At 47.3% G+C, this 15,593-nt stretch overlaps 1 protein-coding gene across 1 annotated transcript in view; it reads left to right on the top strand.

Moving 5' to 3' along the window:
* The window catches only part of CRAT (carnitine O-acetyltransferase), a 55,301-nt gene that overhangs the window by 16,990 nt on the left and 22,718 nt on the right, over positions 1 to 15,593 (top strand). Inside the window, 7 exon segments of the mRNA XM_060250644.1 lie at positions 100 to 156; positions 158 to 367; positions 1,038 to 1,055; positions 1,057 to 1,157; positions 12,482 to 12,535; positions 12,945 to 13,036; positions 13,039 to 13,109. Of these exon segments, the coding sequence (XP_060106627.1) occupies positions 100 to 156; positions 158 to 367; positions 1,038 to 1,055; positions 1,057 to 1,157; positions 12,482 to 12,535; positions 12,945 to 13,036; positions 13,039 to 13,109 (603 nt within the window).

Below are 15,593 nucleotides of genomic sequence, written 5' to 3'. Positions count from 1 at the left end.
CCCTGGAGTCTGGAGATCAGTTGTAATTCCAGGGGATCTCCAGGCCTCACCTGGAGGAGGGCAACACTGCCTCTTACGTGTGTGCTTTGTGATTCACAGGCCAGGCCATCGAGTTTGGTGAAGCCGGTGGCTTTGAGGAAGCTTCCGGGCAGATACCTACCTCGCCCACCAAGAGGGCTTGCCTTCCCTTCCGGTCCCGCCGCTCCAGCAAACCTTGGATCGTTACCTGCTGGCGCTGCAGCCCATCATCAGTGAGGAGGAGCTGGGCCACACCCAGCAGCTGGTGGAGGAGTTTCGGAAGCCAGGCGGGGTCGGAGAACGGCTGCAGAAGGGGTTGGAGAGGAGGGCTCGGAAACATGAGAACTGGGTGAGTGGCCCGGCTCAGGCCCAGAGGAGGTCAGGACGGTAAGGGGTGGCTGGGGCCTGATTCACATATGCAGGAGGAGAAGGTGGCGGAACGGGCTGCAAAGTTTCAGGCTGCTCACAGAGAGTGATATTTTAGCATCGGAGCATTCCCCGTATTTAAAACAAGAAAAAACTATTCCCTGAAAATAGAAAAACCGCAAAGAAAGGGGTAGAATCTTTTACCCTATTTTTGCTCCCAAGGAACATGCAAAACTAAAATCTACCATGGTGGGTGGTCCCGAGCAATGTTCCCTCTAAGCTATGGAGTCTTGTGAGCAACAATTCTACTTCATGAGCTACTGGCATGAAAGCTGTGAGTTGTGGAATAAATTAGTTTGCTCTGGGGCCATTTTTCCTGAGCTAAGACAAAAATGTGTGAGCCAGAAGCTAAAAAAAATTGTGAGCTAGCTCACATTAACTCAGCTTACAGGGAACACTGGTCCCTTGTTTGCTTGTACGTGTGATCTGCTAGACCTAAGACTGCACAATCCATTAGCAGACTTTTGACCTGGAGATCCCTTGCTGAACAAATACTGGAGAATCTGCACTTCACCACCAGGAATGGCATGCCCTTGATCCCTCCTTCATACTGATCTTAGGCTACTAAATCCACCCTCTCCTTGTCTTCCCAGCTCTCGGACTGGTGGCTGAAAAACAGCTTATCTGGAGTATCGTCTCCCTGTGGTTGTGCATTCGAGTCCCGGCGTGGTATTGCCCAAGCAAGATTTTCAGGATCGGCAAGGCCAGCTGAGGTAGTCATGCTCATGTTGGCTATTGTTAGAATACCAGCTTTCCAAGTCACTGGCCTCTGTGGTACATCTGAAGATCTGTTTTCACTGTTGCTGTTATTATTACTATTATTAATAGTCTTAGAATGTGCAGCCAGTATGTATTTTCTCTCCCCCAGCAAGCCTCCAAATCACAGTTGGAAAACCATGAATGCAGATACCGTTTTTTCCTGCTCTTGTATTTAAAAAATATTTTTAAAATATGACCTGAGTTTGATCCCGGTGGAAACTGAGTTCAGGCAGCCGGCTCAAGGTTAACTCAGTCTTCCATCCTTCTGAGATCGGTCAAATAAGTCCCCAGCTTGCTGGGGGGAAAGAGTAGATGACTGGGAAGGCAATGGCAAAGCACCCTGTAAAAAGTCTGCTGTGAAAACGTCGTGATGCAACATCACCTCAGAGTCAGAAATGACTGGTGCTTGCACAGGGGAATATCTTTTTCTTTTCTTTTCTTTTCTTTCTATTTTTAAATACTCTTTTTTCCTCAAGAATCAAAAGGTAGCTGTAGTAACGGTTTTCAAGCTTTAATTCGGGGTTGTGTTGGCTGACAGAGTGTCGTCCATCCGTCTTCCAAGGATGTGGGCAGAATGGAATTGTTTTCTATGGCCCCAGAAGGTGGGACCAGAACCAGTGGGTTGAAATTAAATCAAAAGAGGTTCCAACTCAACATTAGGAAGAAGTTCCTGACCGTTAGAGCGATTCCTCAGTAGAACAGGCTTCCTCAGGAGGTGGTGAGCTCTCCTTCCTTGGAGGTTTTTAAACAGACAGGGCAGCAATGAAGATCCTGTGGATTTAGGGGGAGGTGTTTGTGAGCTTCCTGCATTGTGCAGGGGGTTGGACTAGATGACCCCTGGAGGTTCCTTCCAACTCTAGGATTCTATGGTGCAGAGGAGAGCGACAAGGATGGTCAGGGGCCTGGAGACCCAGCCCTAGGAGGAAAGGCTGAGGGACCTGGAAATGTTCAGACTGGAGAAGAGGAAGTTGAGAGGGAACATAATTGCTTTCTTTAGTATCTGAAGGGCTGCCACTTAGAGGAGGGCAGGGAGCTGTTCCTGGCCGGCAGCAGAGGAGAGGACTCGTAATAATGGGTCTAGATTTAGGGCGGGAAGGTACTGGCTGAATATTAAGAAACACTTTTTAACAGGAAGAGTAGTTCAGCAGTGGAATTGGCTGCCTAGGGAGGTGGGGAACTCCCCACACTGGCAGTCTTCAGGAATGGGCTGAACAAACACTTGTCAGGAATGCTGTAGTGTAGGGTGATCCTGCGCTGAACCAGGAGTTGGACTAGAATCACTAGATGGCCTTGTATGGCCTCTTCCAGCTCTGTGATTCCCTTATTCTGGCTACATTTCCGGCATCAGTAGGCAGAAGAAGAAGAAGAGATTGGGTTTATACCCCGCCCTTCACTACCCAAAGGAGACTCAGAGCAGCTGACAATCTCCTTTCCCTTCCCCTCCCCATAACAGACAACCTGTGAGGAAGGTGGGGCTACGAGAGCTCTTGAGAGAACTGCTCTTGAGAGGACAGCTCTTTCCAAGAACCGTGAGTGACTCAAGGTCACTCAGCAGGTGCACATGGAGAAGTGGGGTATCAAACCTGATTCTTCCAGTTAAGAGTCCGCACACTTAACCACTACACCAAACTGACTCTCTAGACCAGGGGTGTCGAACTCATTTGTTATGAGGGCCAGATCTGACATAAACGGGCCGAGCCATGCTGGGCCGGGGTAATGTGTGTACCTTTTTAAGACTAGGTAGCAGAGATATAAACTTTTATAAAGGACACAAAGAAACACAATTAAATATTTAAAAAAAAAACTTAAAGCATGCTTAAAACATTAGCACTGGTTGTTTTTAAAGGTGCTTTCTTTGTATTTCTCCCATGGGATCCAGGGAACTGGGCAAAGGAAGCTCTGGCTCTTTCCTTCCTTCCCCAGGTGGGGGAGGAGCCTCAGCCAATAGAAGAAAGAGAGGCTTGGTTCAATAGCTCTTCTGTGCGGTTGAGAGAGCCTGGAAAAACAAGCTCGCCTCCCCCCCTTCCTCCCCAAGGGAGAAGCCTCAGCCAACAGAGAAAATAGAGGTTTTGCTCTGTAGCTCCTGTGCAATTGAGCAAGCCTTGCAAAGCAAGCTGTGATGCAGAAGGAAGCGAGAGAGAGGAAGAAGGAAGCAGATGACAGCCAGTTGCTCAGGGGCCTGTTAGAGCCCTCTGGGGGCCTGATTCGGCCCCGGGCCGCATGTTTGACATCCCCTGCTCTAGACTGATCCTGCGTTGAGCCAGGAGTTGGACTAGATGGCAGTAGAAACACAGGTGCTGAATTTGTACAGTTACACTGCATGTTAAGAGCATTTTGAGGCTTCTGTTCCCCTCCCTCTTTTAATTTTGGCACACTGTCAATATCAGTTTTATTTATCTAGGTCACTTATATGCCTCCTTTCCACTTTGGAAATTCGTGCTTGAGCAGCCTGTATATTAATAAAAAAGAATGGGAACATTCAGGACACGTCTGTGTGGACATGTGCAGTTCTGCAGGTTTTGTCTTGAGGAGGCTTCAAGAGGGAACTGACCTAGGGAAGAAGCAGTTTGGTTTCAGACCCAGGTTCAAATCCGACCATGTAATGAAACTCGCTTGGTGGCCTTTTTAAAAATAAATTTATTCTGACTGTCATGTAGTTCTCCCCTCTTCCCCTTTCTCCCCACAATAACAACCCTGTGAGGTAAGTTTAAGATGAGGGAATTGTGACAGGCCCAAGGCCCCACTGGTGATGGCACCTGGGTTTTGGCCACTGTGTAACGCAGAATGTTGAACTGGATGGGCTACTGACCTGATCCAATGTGGCTTTTCTTACATTGCCTGGCTGCCTCCAACAGCAGAAGGGGTGCTTTGAGCCTGGTTGACCCGGGTCTTAGTCTGATACTCTAACCACTATGTCTTGCTGTCTCAGCCTGATCTACCTCACAAGGCCATTAAGGGCGGGATATAAATCAAATAAATAAAAATAAAGATCAGACCTCATTTTGAACAGGAGCGAAGCTCCAAAACCTCTACATTTTATTGTGCTTTCTTTCTCTCCCCCCCCCCCCCCCTCAAAAAATACTTTCTTCTGGGCTCTATTGTTCAAACCCCCTGTTAGAATGTTGCTGAACTCTTAAGATTTGACAAACTTTCTAATATTTCCCCACAAAGAACATGGGAAAATAACTGAAACATATATAGCAGACAGATGCCACTGTAGCCATCTTTACTGTGTGTTTAGCTTACAACCAGAGCCCCCGAACCCAGGTGCCACCCGTCTTTTTAACCCCACGCCTGTTCTTCACTGCAGCCACGGCCGTTAAAGGGCTCCCCGCTTTCCCGTCACATAAGGTTTTATTATGACCATTATCAGGGATGGCCAAGGGTAGCTCTCCAGATTTTTTTTTTTTGCCTACAACTCCCATCAGCCCCAGCCATTGGCCATGCTGACTGGGGCTGATGGGAGTCGTAGGCAAAAAAAAACATCTGGAGAGCTACCCTTGGCCACCCCTGCCCATTATCATTCAAGAAGCATTTTAAATTAGATGCTGAGCTGATACAATTGAGCCCACCTTCCGGCGATGTGAGGGGGGGTGTGGCACATGGAAATGAGTTGTGCTAATGAGCTCCAGCACCTCTTTTTCTACAAAATAACCCCTGACAAGGAGAAAAGTGGACGCTGCCTAGCCCTGTGGGAGGAAAGGCAGTATAAAAATGCACCAGAGAGATAAATAGAACTTAGCAATAAGGGACCCAGCTTGAAGAAAATACAATTAAGGCGCTCTTGTGGGCACACCCTTCGTTTGACTCCCTGGGTGGCACACCGGCTGTTATCACTCTTCGGATTACCTTTACCCCAGTCTTAGACTGATCTCTGTGGCGGTTGCCGAAAGGGGAGTTCTGACCTTTGTACAGGATCCCCTTTTCCACACTTGCCCGTCCTCCCTTGCGCCGGTCGCCTTTCATCTGTTCTCTAGCTGTGTTAAAAATACCAGCCAATCCAAGGAAAGATCAGGCGGGCCTCAGAGTAGAAAGAATCTCTCCTCTTTGGAGCAGGGCACTGTCCGAGGCTGGCTGGCTGGTGAGAGTTCAGGTTTGAGCTCCTGAAACCGGTTTGGGATCAAGGCCAAGGCCCCCGTAAATAAGGGATTGGACAGGGCTGTAGCCTTTGGTCAGGCAGCAAGCCAGTGTATGTTTACTTGGGAGTCAGCACCGTTGAACAGAGTGGGACATCTCAGTAAAAGCGGCACTGCAAATCCACCCCAGTTTGGTTTGGCAGCTGGTCTTGTGGTGCAGAGTGGTGAAGCTGCAGTACTGCAGTCGGGAGCCCTCTGCTCACGACCTGAGTTCAATCCCAGCGGAAGCTGGCTCAGGTAGCCGGCTCGAGGTTGACTCAGCCTTCCATCCTTCCGAGGCTGGTAAAATGAGTACCCAGCTAGCTGGGGGGAAAGTGTAGATGACTGGGGAAGGCAGTGGCAAACCACCTCATAAAAAGTCTGCTGTGAAAATGTTGTGAAAGCAACGTCATCCCAGAGTCGGAAACGATTGGTGCTTGCACAGGGGACCTTCCCTTTCCTTTTCCTTGTGTGGGAGATGTAATTACTTTAAAGAAAATCAGAGAAGCCATGTTGGATCAGGCCAGTGGCCTATCCAGTCCAACACTCTGTGTCACACAGTGGCCCCCCCAAAAAAACCAAAAACACCAGGTGTCATCAGGAGTCCATCAGTGGGGCCAGGACACTAGAAGCCTCCCACTGTGTATCTCCCCCCCACCCCAAGAATACAGAGAACTGGACGGTGGCTCAGTGGTAGAGCATCTGCTTGGTAAGCAGAAGGTTCCAGGTTCAATCCCCGGCATCTCCAACTAAAAGGGTCCAGGCAAATAGGTGAGAAAAAACTCCGCTTGAGACCCTGGAGAGCCGCTGCCAGTCTGAGTAGACAATACTGACTTTGATGGGCCAAGGGTCTGACTCGGTATAAGGCAGCTTCATATGTTCCAACAATACGCTGTGGCTAATAGCCACTGATGGGCTGATTTATTTTTGAAATAAATGAACGTTTTAATCGTTAAAGGGCGAGGGCCCTTTTTAAGGCATGAGGTTAAGAATCAAGGGTGCCCACTAACTTTGTTGGGTGTTTGGAGTGTGGTTGTAACTGGGCGTGAATAGGGTAAATATTAATTATTTTCATGATTTCAGGGAGGGGCCGTGGCTCAGTGGTGGAAATTACTATTCCTGGTTCCGGCCCAGCCTGGCCTCAGCAGTAAGACAATTACTGATGGTTGGTTCTGGGAAGGACCTTTCTCTGCCCGAAACGCCAAAGAGCAGTAGCCAGTCAGGTAGACTAGTGAGTTGGAGCTCACGTTGCCAACCTCCAGGTGGGGCCTGGAGATCTGGAATTACAACTGTTGTCTGCAGAGCTCATTTCTTCTGGAGAAAATGCCTGCTTTGGAGTGGGGGCTCTGTAGCATTATACCCTGCTGAAATCCCCCCACCCCAACCTGTCCTTTTCAGGCTCTGCCCCCCAAATCTCCCAGGAATTTCCCAACCTAAAGTTGGCAATCCTACACATCAGGCAGATGCTTGTATTTAAAATACTTTTCCTTCCAGCCCCAAATTGTTTTTTTGTTGTTGTTTTTAAAGAAGAAAGATTGCTTCGGTGTCTTCCCAAAACACTGATGTGAAGGTCTTGAAAATGTGCAAGTACAGTGAATATAAGGTCATAATGAGACATTTTTGTGCCCCGTTGTCAAACATCTGGGCACACCTGTTTTTTGAGCACAAATGAGCATTCCGACTTAGTGCTTTGCAGTTTAGGTTCAGTCCCGAGAGTGACCTTAGCAAGGCCTGATCCCAGCCAAACAGTAAAGCTGACACGAGGGCTTTTTTTGTAGCAGGAACTCCTTTGCATATTAGGCCACACCCCCCTGGTGTAGCCAATCCTCCTGGAGCTTACAGTAGGCCCTGTAAGAAGAGCCCTATAAGCTCCAGGAGGATTGACTACATCAGGGGGTGTGGCCTAATATGCAAAGGAGTTCCTGCTACAAAAAAAAGCCCTGGACACAACCTTGTTAGATCTGATGACTGGAGTGGGAAAAAATGTCACAAACCCGCCCTGGGTCTGTGCATTCTCACATGTGTGTTGCATGATTGCCTTCATGTAAAAGTATGTTTCTATTTGTGCCTGCAGCACCCCTAAGTTATTAAATCCCAGGCAATCCCATTGCAGTACCCTTGGGGAACCATGGTAAAGCTGCCTCTGAGCACATACAAAGGGCAGAGTTTCCAATTACTTTAGCCTCCTATGCTTGCCTGTCCACAGGGTGGATAAGCAGCCTAGTCATGTGGATAGGATTTGAATTACAGTCAGCTTTTGTAAACAGGAAAGAGACTTTATTACTAAAGATGAAACTACAATACGTACATGGAAAACAGCTGTTCTGCCTGGTGATTATAGATCTACAGAGGAGAATGCCAAACATAAGTCTAGCTAAGATACAAGACAAGTTACATTAGATCAGGGGTGTCAAACATGCGGCCCAGGAGAAGGAAAGAAAGAGCCAGAGCTTCCTTTGCCCAGCTCCCTGGATCACATGGGAGAGCTACAAAGAAAGCACCTTTAAGATCAATGAGTGCTAACGTTTTAAGATTTTTAAAAAAAAAAAATCAACACATTTAATTGTGTTTGTGTGTGTCCTTTATAAAAGTTATGTTTCTGCTACCTAATCTTAAATAGGTGCACACATGCCCTGGTCTGACATGGCCTGGCCCCGACAAGATCTCATTTACGTCAGATTCAGCCCTCATAACGAATGAGTTTGACACCCCTGCATTAGATGGAGTAAACATATCCCCAACCTCCCTACTGCCCCCTTTGCAGAAGAATCCAAACAAAATCTAACTTACCTGAAAGCTTCAATAAAACAACAAAAACATGCTTATCTGGTTTTTTTAAAAAGCTGGGAAGTCTTGCAGTCTAATGAAACGTCACGCTGATGCTTCACGGACCAGGGCAGGCAGGACAGACCCAGTTCAGAACCACAATGGGCCTTTTTTCGATCTCCTCTGATCCACGACAGCAAGCATAATCTGTAGCCCAGATCTGAAAAGACCCGGCAGGTTTTTTTGGACTTGCACTTGTAGAAGATGGGAAATGAAAAAACAATCTGACAGGTCCTGTTTAAAAGGGTCCCTCCTCTTTAACTAATTTATGCAATAGCCAAATCACTTGCTCACAACTTTAATGCCAGTAGCTCACAAAGTAGAATTTTGGCACACACAAGATTCCACAGCTTAGAGGGAGAATTGGTGAGTGGGTGCTGCCTAGCTCCTCTGGGAACACTAGCCTTGTTCACAAGTTACGGTGAACACAAGTACAATCTCTGTACACTTGTTTGCTCTGTGTATGTTGAGTAATTCTCAGGTAACAATCAATGCATGTACAGTTGAACATGTGATACAGCCCCTCCATTAGTCAAAGAACTAGTTCCTAGTTTAATTTGTAAAGTGAACACACGTTGGCTCTTTGGTGCAGTGGTTAAGTGTGCGGACTCTTATCTGGGAGAACTGGGTTTGATTCCCCACTCCTCCACTTGTAGCTGCTGGAATGGCCTTGGGTCAGCCATAGCTCTTGTAGAAGTTGTCTTTGAAAGGGCAGCTGCTGGGAGAGCCCTCTCAGCCCCACCCACTTCACAGGGTGCCTGTTGTGGGGGGAGAAGATATAGGAGATTGTAAGCCGCTCTGAGTCTCTGATTCAGAGAGAAGGGCCGGGTATAAATCTGCAGTCTTCTTTTTCTTTCTTACAACCAGATGTGTGCACAGGCAGGCAGGAATAAAGTACATGCATTCAATGTAACATGTAAACAGGACAACTATAGAGATGGTTTCAGAGGGCAGCCATGTTGGTCTGTGCAGAAGAGCTTGATTTGAGTCCAACAAGAGCTTTTAGGTCTGAGCTTTCAAGAGTCAAATCTCCCTTCATCAGATATTCATTGGCAGAGCCCAGCAGGAACTTATTTGCATATTAGACCACACACCCCTGACAGCACCATTCTTTCACACAGGGCCCAGCAGGGACTCATTTGCATATTAGGCCATAGCCCCTGACACCAAGCCAGCTGGAGAGCCGCTGCCAGTCTGAGTAGACATACTGACTTTGATGGACCGAGGGTCTGATTCAGTATAAGGCAGCTTCATATGTTCATATGTTCAACTGCGTTCCTGCTCTTAAAAAGCCCTGTTCATTAGGTTTCAAGACCTTTAACTCTCAAAAGTTCATACCCCCCCAAATCTTGTTGGTCTCCTAGATGCTCCTGGAAGTGGACTCAAATTTAGGAGTGCTGTGAACTCTCCTTTGAGTTCCATGATGGGAGAACAGTGGAATGGGAATGCAGGAAATCAATTGCTGTTCTGTCCACAGTTAATAGCGAAGCAGAAGAAGATGATATTGGATTTATATCCCCGCTCCCCACTCCGAATTTCAGAGTCTCAGAGTGGCTCACAATCTCCTTTATCTTCCTCCCCCACAACAAACACCTTGTGAAGTGGGTGGGGCTGAGAGAGCTCTTCCAGAAGGTGCCCTTTCAAGGACAGCTCTGAGAGACCTATGGCTGACCCAAGACCATTCCAACAGCTGCAAGTGGAGGAATGGGGAAATCAAACCCAGTTCTCCCAGATAAGAATCCACACACTTAACCACTACATCAAACTGGCTTGAACTGAAGGGGGTAGTTGGCCCGTTCTTTTCTGTATGCACCTTTACTCAGAGATAAATCTCGCTGGTTTTTCTCTGGTGCTTGCTTTTAAGTCAAGGTTGCAGTTTCCGACTGCTGTGTTTAGTATCTTCTGTGGGACTGACATCTTTCCACAGAAAAGTCCTGATGGCAGTGATGTTCTTTCCATTGAAGCTGATGACCACAATCCTACCAGACAGCTGCTGTATGCCAGCCCCACTGAAACGATTGCGGCTGAGAGTCTTGGTCTTGCATCACGCTCCTTGCAAAACATTATGAAACATGCACAGTGTAATGCCCAGACATGGATAGCCCAGGCAAGCCCAATCTTGTCAGATCTCGGCAGCTAAGCAAGGCCAGCTCCAGCATTGGATGGGAGACCTCTTCGAAATACCAGAGCCAGGAGGCAGAGGCAGGTTCTATTCAGCCACCTCTCTGAATATCCTCCAGGTCCCCAAGGAGGGTCAGTCATCAGAGGTCACCATGACTTCCAGGTGTGCACACAGGCACTAACATGCACACACACACACATGCATATAAAATACAAGCCCCCCCCCAAAAAAAAACCCCTCACCCACAGTGTAGGGAGGAGCTGTGGTTCAGTGGAAGAGCCTCTGCTTTGGCAAGTGGAAGGTCTCAGGTTCAGTCCCCAGAATCTCCAGTTAAAATGACCTGGCAGCAGGTGATGTGAAAGATCTGGACCGGAGAGCTTGGAGAATGTTTAAAGAATGATTACAGAACTAGAATGATTAAAAGTTTGAAACACTTTCCCTATTTAGAAAGGTTAAAACGCTTGGGGCTCTTTAGCTTGGAGAAATGTCGACTGTGGGGTGACCATGATAGAGGTTTACAAGATTATGCATGAGATGGAGAAAGTAGAGAAAGAAGTCCTTTTCTCCCTTTCTCACAATACAAGAACTCGTGGGCATTCAATGAAATTGCTGAGCAGTCGGGTTAAAACGGATAAAAGGAAGTACTTCATCACCCAAAGGGTGATTAACATGTGGAATTCACTGCCACAGGAGGTGGTGGCGGCTACAAGCATATCCAGCTTTAAGAGGGGGTTAGATGAAAATATGGAGCAGAGGTCCATTAGTGGCTGTTAGCCACAGTGTGTGTGTGTGTGTGTGCGCGTGTGTGTGTATATGTGTGTGTGTGTGTGTATGCATGTATGTATATGTAATACGTGTGCGTGTGTGTATGTATGTATATATATATACATACACACATATACATACATACATACACACACACGTATATTGGCCACTGTGTGACACAGAGTGTTGGACTGGTTGGGCCACTGGCCTGATCCAACAGGGCTTCTCTTCTGTTCTTATGTGACACAGAGTGCTGCACTGGAGGGGCCGTTGGCCTGATCTAACATGGCTTCTCTTCTGTTCTTATATGTTCTTATGAGAGCCACTGCCAATCTGAGTAGACAGTAGTGACCTTGATGGACCAGTGTTCTGATTCAGTATAAGGCAGCTTCACGTGTGGCCAATTTACGAAGGAATGTGACCATCTCCATTTCTCACATATTTTCTACTGACTGATAAGGCCTGTTGGTGTCAGGTGAAAATCTGTGGGAGAGGCATTTTACATTACTAATGCAAGGTTACTTACATCTCCTGAGGCAGGGAGATTTATTATGCATATACTGAAAGAAAGGGAAAAGGAAGAGAGGGGGGGAAGGGGAAGGGAGAAAGTATGGATAAACCAACACTTAGAAATAACATGCTTGACACGAATGCAGAAAGTGGCTCATGGGCCCCTTGGAATAAAGACCAAGCTATATTAAAAGACAGCGTTGCACTTTCCAGTCCTGATCCTGGGATTTGCTTTGAGCTTTGGGTAAAATCCAGGCTGCCGTCTCTTGATGGAGAGCCACCCTTAAGGGCTGCAGTCACACGCACTAAATAATGCACTTTCGATCCGCCTTCAGCGCACTTTCCAACTGGATTTTCGTGTGCATGATCCCAGCCCGAGAGTGGCAGGTGAGAAGGAAATAATGCTATCAAACTATGTTTAAGAGAGATCAAAATGTTAGGAGACTGGATGGTAATGTTATGACAACAATTGAATGCACTGTCAGTGTTTTGAATGAGCTGCGTTGACATTGCTATTGTAGAAGGGAGGATACTTAGGTATATTAATGTTTTGCTGTTCCTTATCTATCAGTTTCTTCTTTTTGTTTCTTTTTCTCTTTATTTATCTCTGAGTTTTTGAAATCAAATAAAATTCTTTGAAACCAGAAGGGGTGGCGGGTGGCATCACGTTAGGACCTGGAAGATCCACTCCGCTGCAGTGATCTTGGTGGGTGACCTTTGGACCTGTCCTTCTCTCTCAGCCCAGACTCCTTTGCAGGGCTGTTGTTGTGAAGACAGAAGGGAGGGAAGGAGGACAATGTCGTAAGGCACAGTGGGACCTTTTGGGGATGAAAAGTGGGGGATAGATAAATAAAATTGAAAAACGAAGCCTGAACAAAATAAGAATTTCAGCCGTTTGTCTGCGTTTATTTCATTGTGTGTGTCTGTGTGGCTTTTCTAGATTTGCTGCAAAGCTGATTGAAGGTGCCTTAGACTTCAAGACCATGATTGACAAGTGAGTCGGAGTCCTTTCGTGATTGCAGGTTGTCAGTTCATCTCGTTTCTGGGAGGGTACGGGCCAGACAGCGCATGTGCCTTTTTATATACAACTGTGGGTTTCTCTACACAAATGCAAAAAGGGAAGACGAGAGCAATTGTGAAGAATATTCTTTTTTAAAAATACAGATTTTTCTCCCTTCCCTATGTTTGACCACTTAAATATGCCCAAGAAGGGGCTGTTAAACTTTTGGAGACTCTTGCCTCCCCTCCAATGAAATCTGAAATGCTGCCCAGTTTTCGTATGGAGAAAGACTCATCTCCATGCGATGGTCCTTTATGTCTGAGCTTCCTGCCCTCAGAAAATCTGAGTCTTCATGACCTCTCGGGAAGCCATTTTTGAAACCACCTTCTGTTCTCTTCCTCAGCGAGACACTTCCCGTGGAATACCTTGGCGGAAAACCTCTGTGCATGAACCAGTACTACCAGATCCTCTCCTCCTGCCGCATCCCTGGCCCCAAACGGATTCTGTGGTGAACTACGCCAAAGGAAAGAAGCCCCCCACCCACATTACCGTGGTCCACAACTTCCAGGTAGCCAAAGACTGGGGGACTTCCTTCCTACCACGCCCTTGCAAGGATGATTTGAGTCCTCTGTCCCCACACCTGGGACCCTGGAACAAATCCCCTTCCGAGAGTTTGACCAAGACTTGAGTTTGGCTCCCACACGTTAGAGATAAAGATAAAGGTAGTCCCCTGTGCAAGCACCGAGTCGTTACCGACCCATAGGGTGCTGTCATATCACAACATTTCTTGGCAGACTTTTTTTTGTGTTATGGAGTGGTTTGCCATTGCCTTCCCCAGTCTTTTATACTTTCCCCCCCAGCAAGCTGGGTATTCATTTTACCGACCTCAGAAGGATGAAAGGCTGAGTCAGCCTTGAGCCAGCTACCTGAACCCAGCTTCTGCTGGGATCGAACTCATGTCATGAGCAGAGCTTGGGTTGCAGTACTGCAGCTTTACCACTCTGCACCATAGGGCTCGTTACACATGGTAGGAAAGGAAAGGTCCCCTGTGCAAGCACCAGTCATTTCCAACTCTGGGATGACATTGCTTTCACAACGTTTTCACGGCAGACTTTTTATGGGGTGTTTTGCCGTTGCCTTCCCCAGTCTTTAACACTTTCCCTCCAGCAAGCTGGGGACTCATTTTACCAACCTCAGAAGGATGGAAGGCTGAGTCAACCTTGGGGTGGCTACCTGAACCAGCTTTCGCTGGGATCAAACTCAGGTCGTGAGCAGAGAGTTCAGATCACAGTACTGCAATACTGCTGCTTTACCACTCTGCGCCATGGGGCCGCTTACACGTGGTAGAACACACCAATAAAAACAACTGGCTTTATTGGAAAAAAATTAGAAAAGTGGCTCAGGTGTAAATATAAGCACAAATAGGCAGGTGCAATAAAATAACAAAATCTAGCTCCTACATATGCTTAACATACATGAGGACAGGCAGGTTACAGTATTTTCAAGTCAGAAAAAGTAACAGCAACAGATTGGAGATGCAGTGACGTATAGTCCTGGGCCCTGTTAGTAATATTGGGCTAGGCTTGAAAACTCATATAGCTTGTAAAGCTTGTGAGAAACTATCTAGGAAAACTGGACCATTGATCCCTTCCCCAATCAATAGATCCAGGTGGGTAGCCATGTGGGTCCGAAGCGGAAGAACAAAATTTTACTCCAGTAGCAACTCGGAGACCAAAATAGTTTAATTCTGGGTATAAGCCATGAGTATAAGCCATTATAAGCCATGAGGGCTCACACCTTGAACAAAACTTCATTGGGCTTAAAAGAAGATACTGATGAGTATAAGCCATGGGTATAAGCACAATAGGGCTCACACCTTGAATAAAACTTCATTGGGCTTAAAAGAAGATACTGGATTTATATCCCGCCCTCCACTCCGAAGAGTCTCAGAGCGGCTCACAATCTCCTTTCCCTTCCCCCCCCCCCAACAGACACCCTGTGAGGTAGATGAAGATATTGCATTTATATCCCGCCCTCCACTCCGAAGAGTCTCAGAGCAGCTCACAATCTCCTTTCGCTTCCTCCCCCACAACAGACACCCTGTGAGGTAGATGAAGATATTGGATTTATATCCCGCCCTCCACTCCGAAGAGTCTCAGAGCGGCTCACAATCTCCTTTACCTTCCCCCCCAAAACAGACACCCTGTGAGGTAGATGAAGATATTGGATTTATATCCCCGCCTCCACTCCGAAGAGTCTCAGAGCAGCTCACAATCTCCTTTCTCTTCCTCCCCCACAACAGACACCCTGTGAGGTAGATGAAGATATTGGATTTATATCCCGCCCTCCACTCCGAAGAGTCTCAGAGCGGCTCACAATCTCCTTTACCTTCCCCCCCATAACAGACACCCTGTGAGGTAGATGATGATATTGGATTTATATCCCGCCCTCCACTCCGAAGAGTCTCAGAGCGGCTCACAATCTCCTTTACCTTCCTCCCCCACAACAGACACCCTGTGAGGTAGATGAAGATATTGGATTTATATCCCGCCCTCCACTCCGAAGAGTCTCAGAGCAGCTCACAATCTCCTTTCCCTTCCTCCCCCACAACAGACACCCTGTGAGGTAGATGAAGATATTGGATTTATATCCCGCCCTCCACTCCGAAGAGTCTCAGAGCGGCTCACAATCTCCTTTACCTTCCCCCCCGCCCCACAACAGACACCCTGTGAGGTAGATGAAGATATTGGATTTATATCCCGCCCTCCACTCCGAAGAGTCTCAGAGCGGCTCACAATCTCCTTTACCTTCCCCCCCCCCCCCCACAACAGACACCCTGTGAGGTAGATGAAGATATTGGATTTATATCCCGCCCTCCACTCCGAAGAGTCTCAGAGCGGCTCACAATCTCCTTTACCTTCCTCCCCCACAACAGACACCCTGTGAGGTAGATGAAGATATTGGATTTATATCCCGCCCTCCACTCCGAAGAGTCTCAGAGCGGCTCACAATCTCCTTTATCTTCCCCCCCCCCCCACAACAGACACCCTGT

This window comes from Heteronotia binoei, chromosome 12 (genome assembly GCF_032191835.1).
Source record: "Heteronotia binoei isolate CCM8104 ecotype False Entrance Well chromosome 12, APGP_CSIRO_Hbin_v1, whole genome shotgun sequence".
Lineage (NCBI taxonomy): Eukaryota > Metazoa > Chordata > Lepidosauria > Squamata > Gekkonidae > Heteronotia > Heteronotia binoei.
This window is presented reverse-complemented; position numbering and strand designations above follow the sequence as displayed.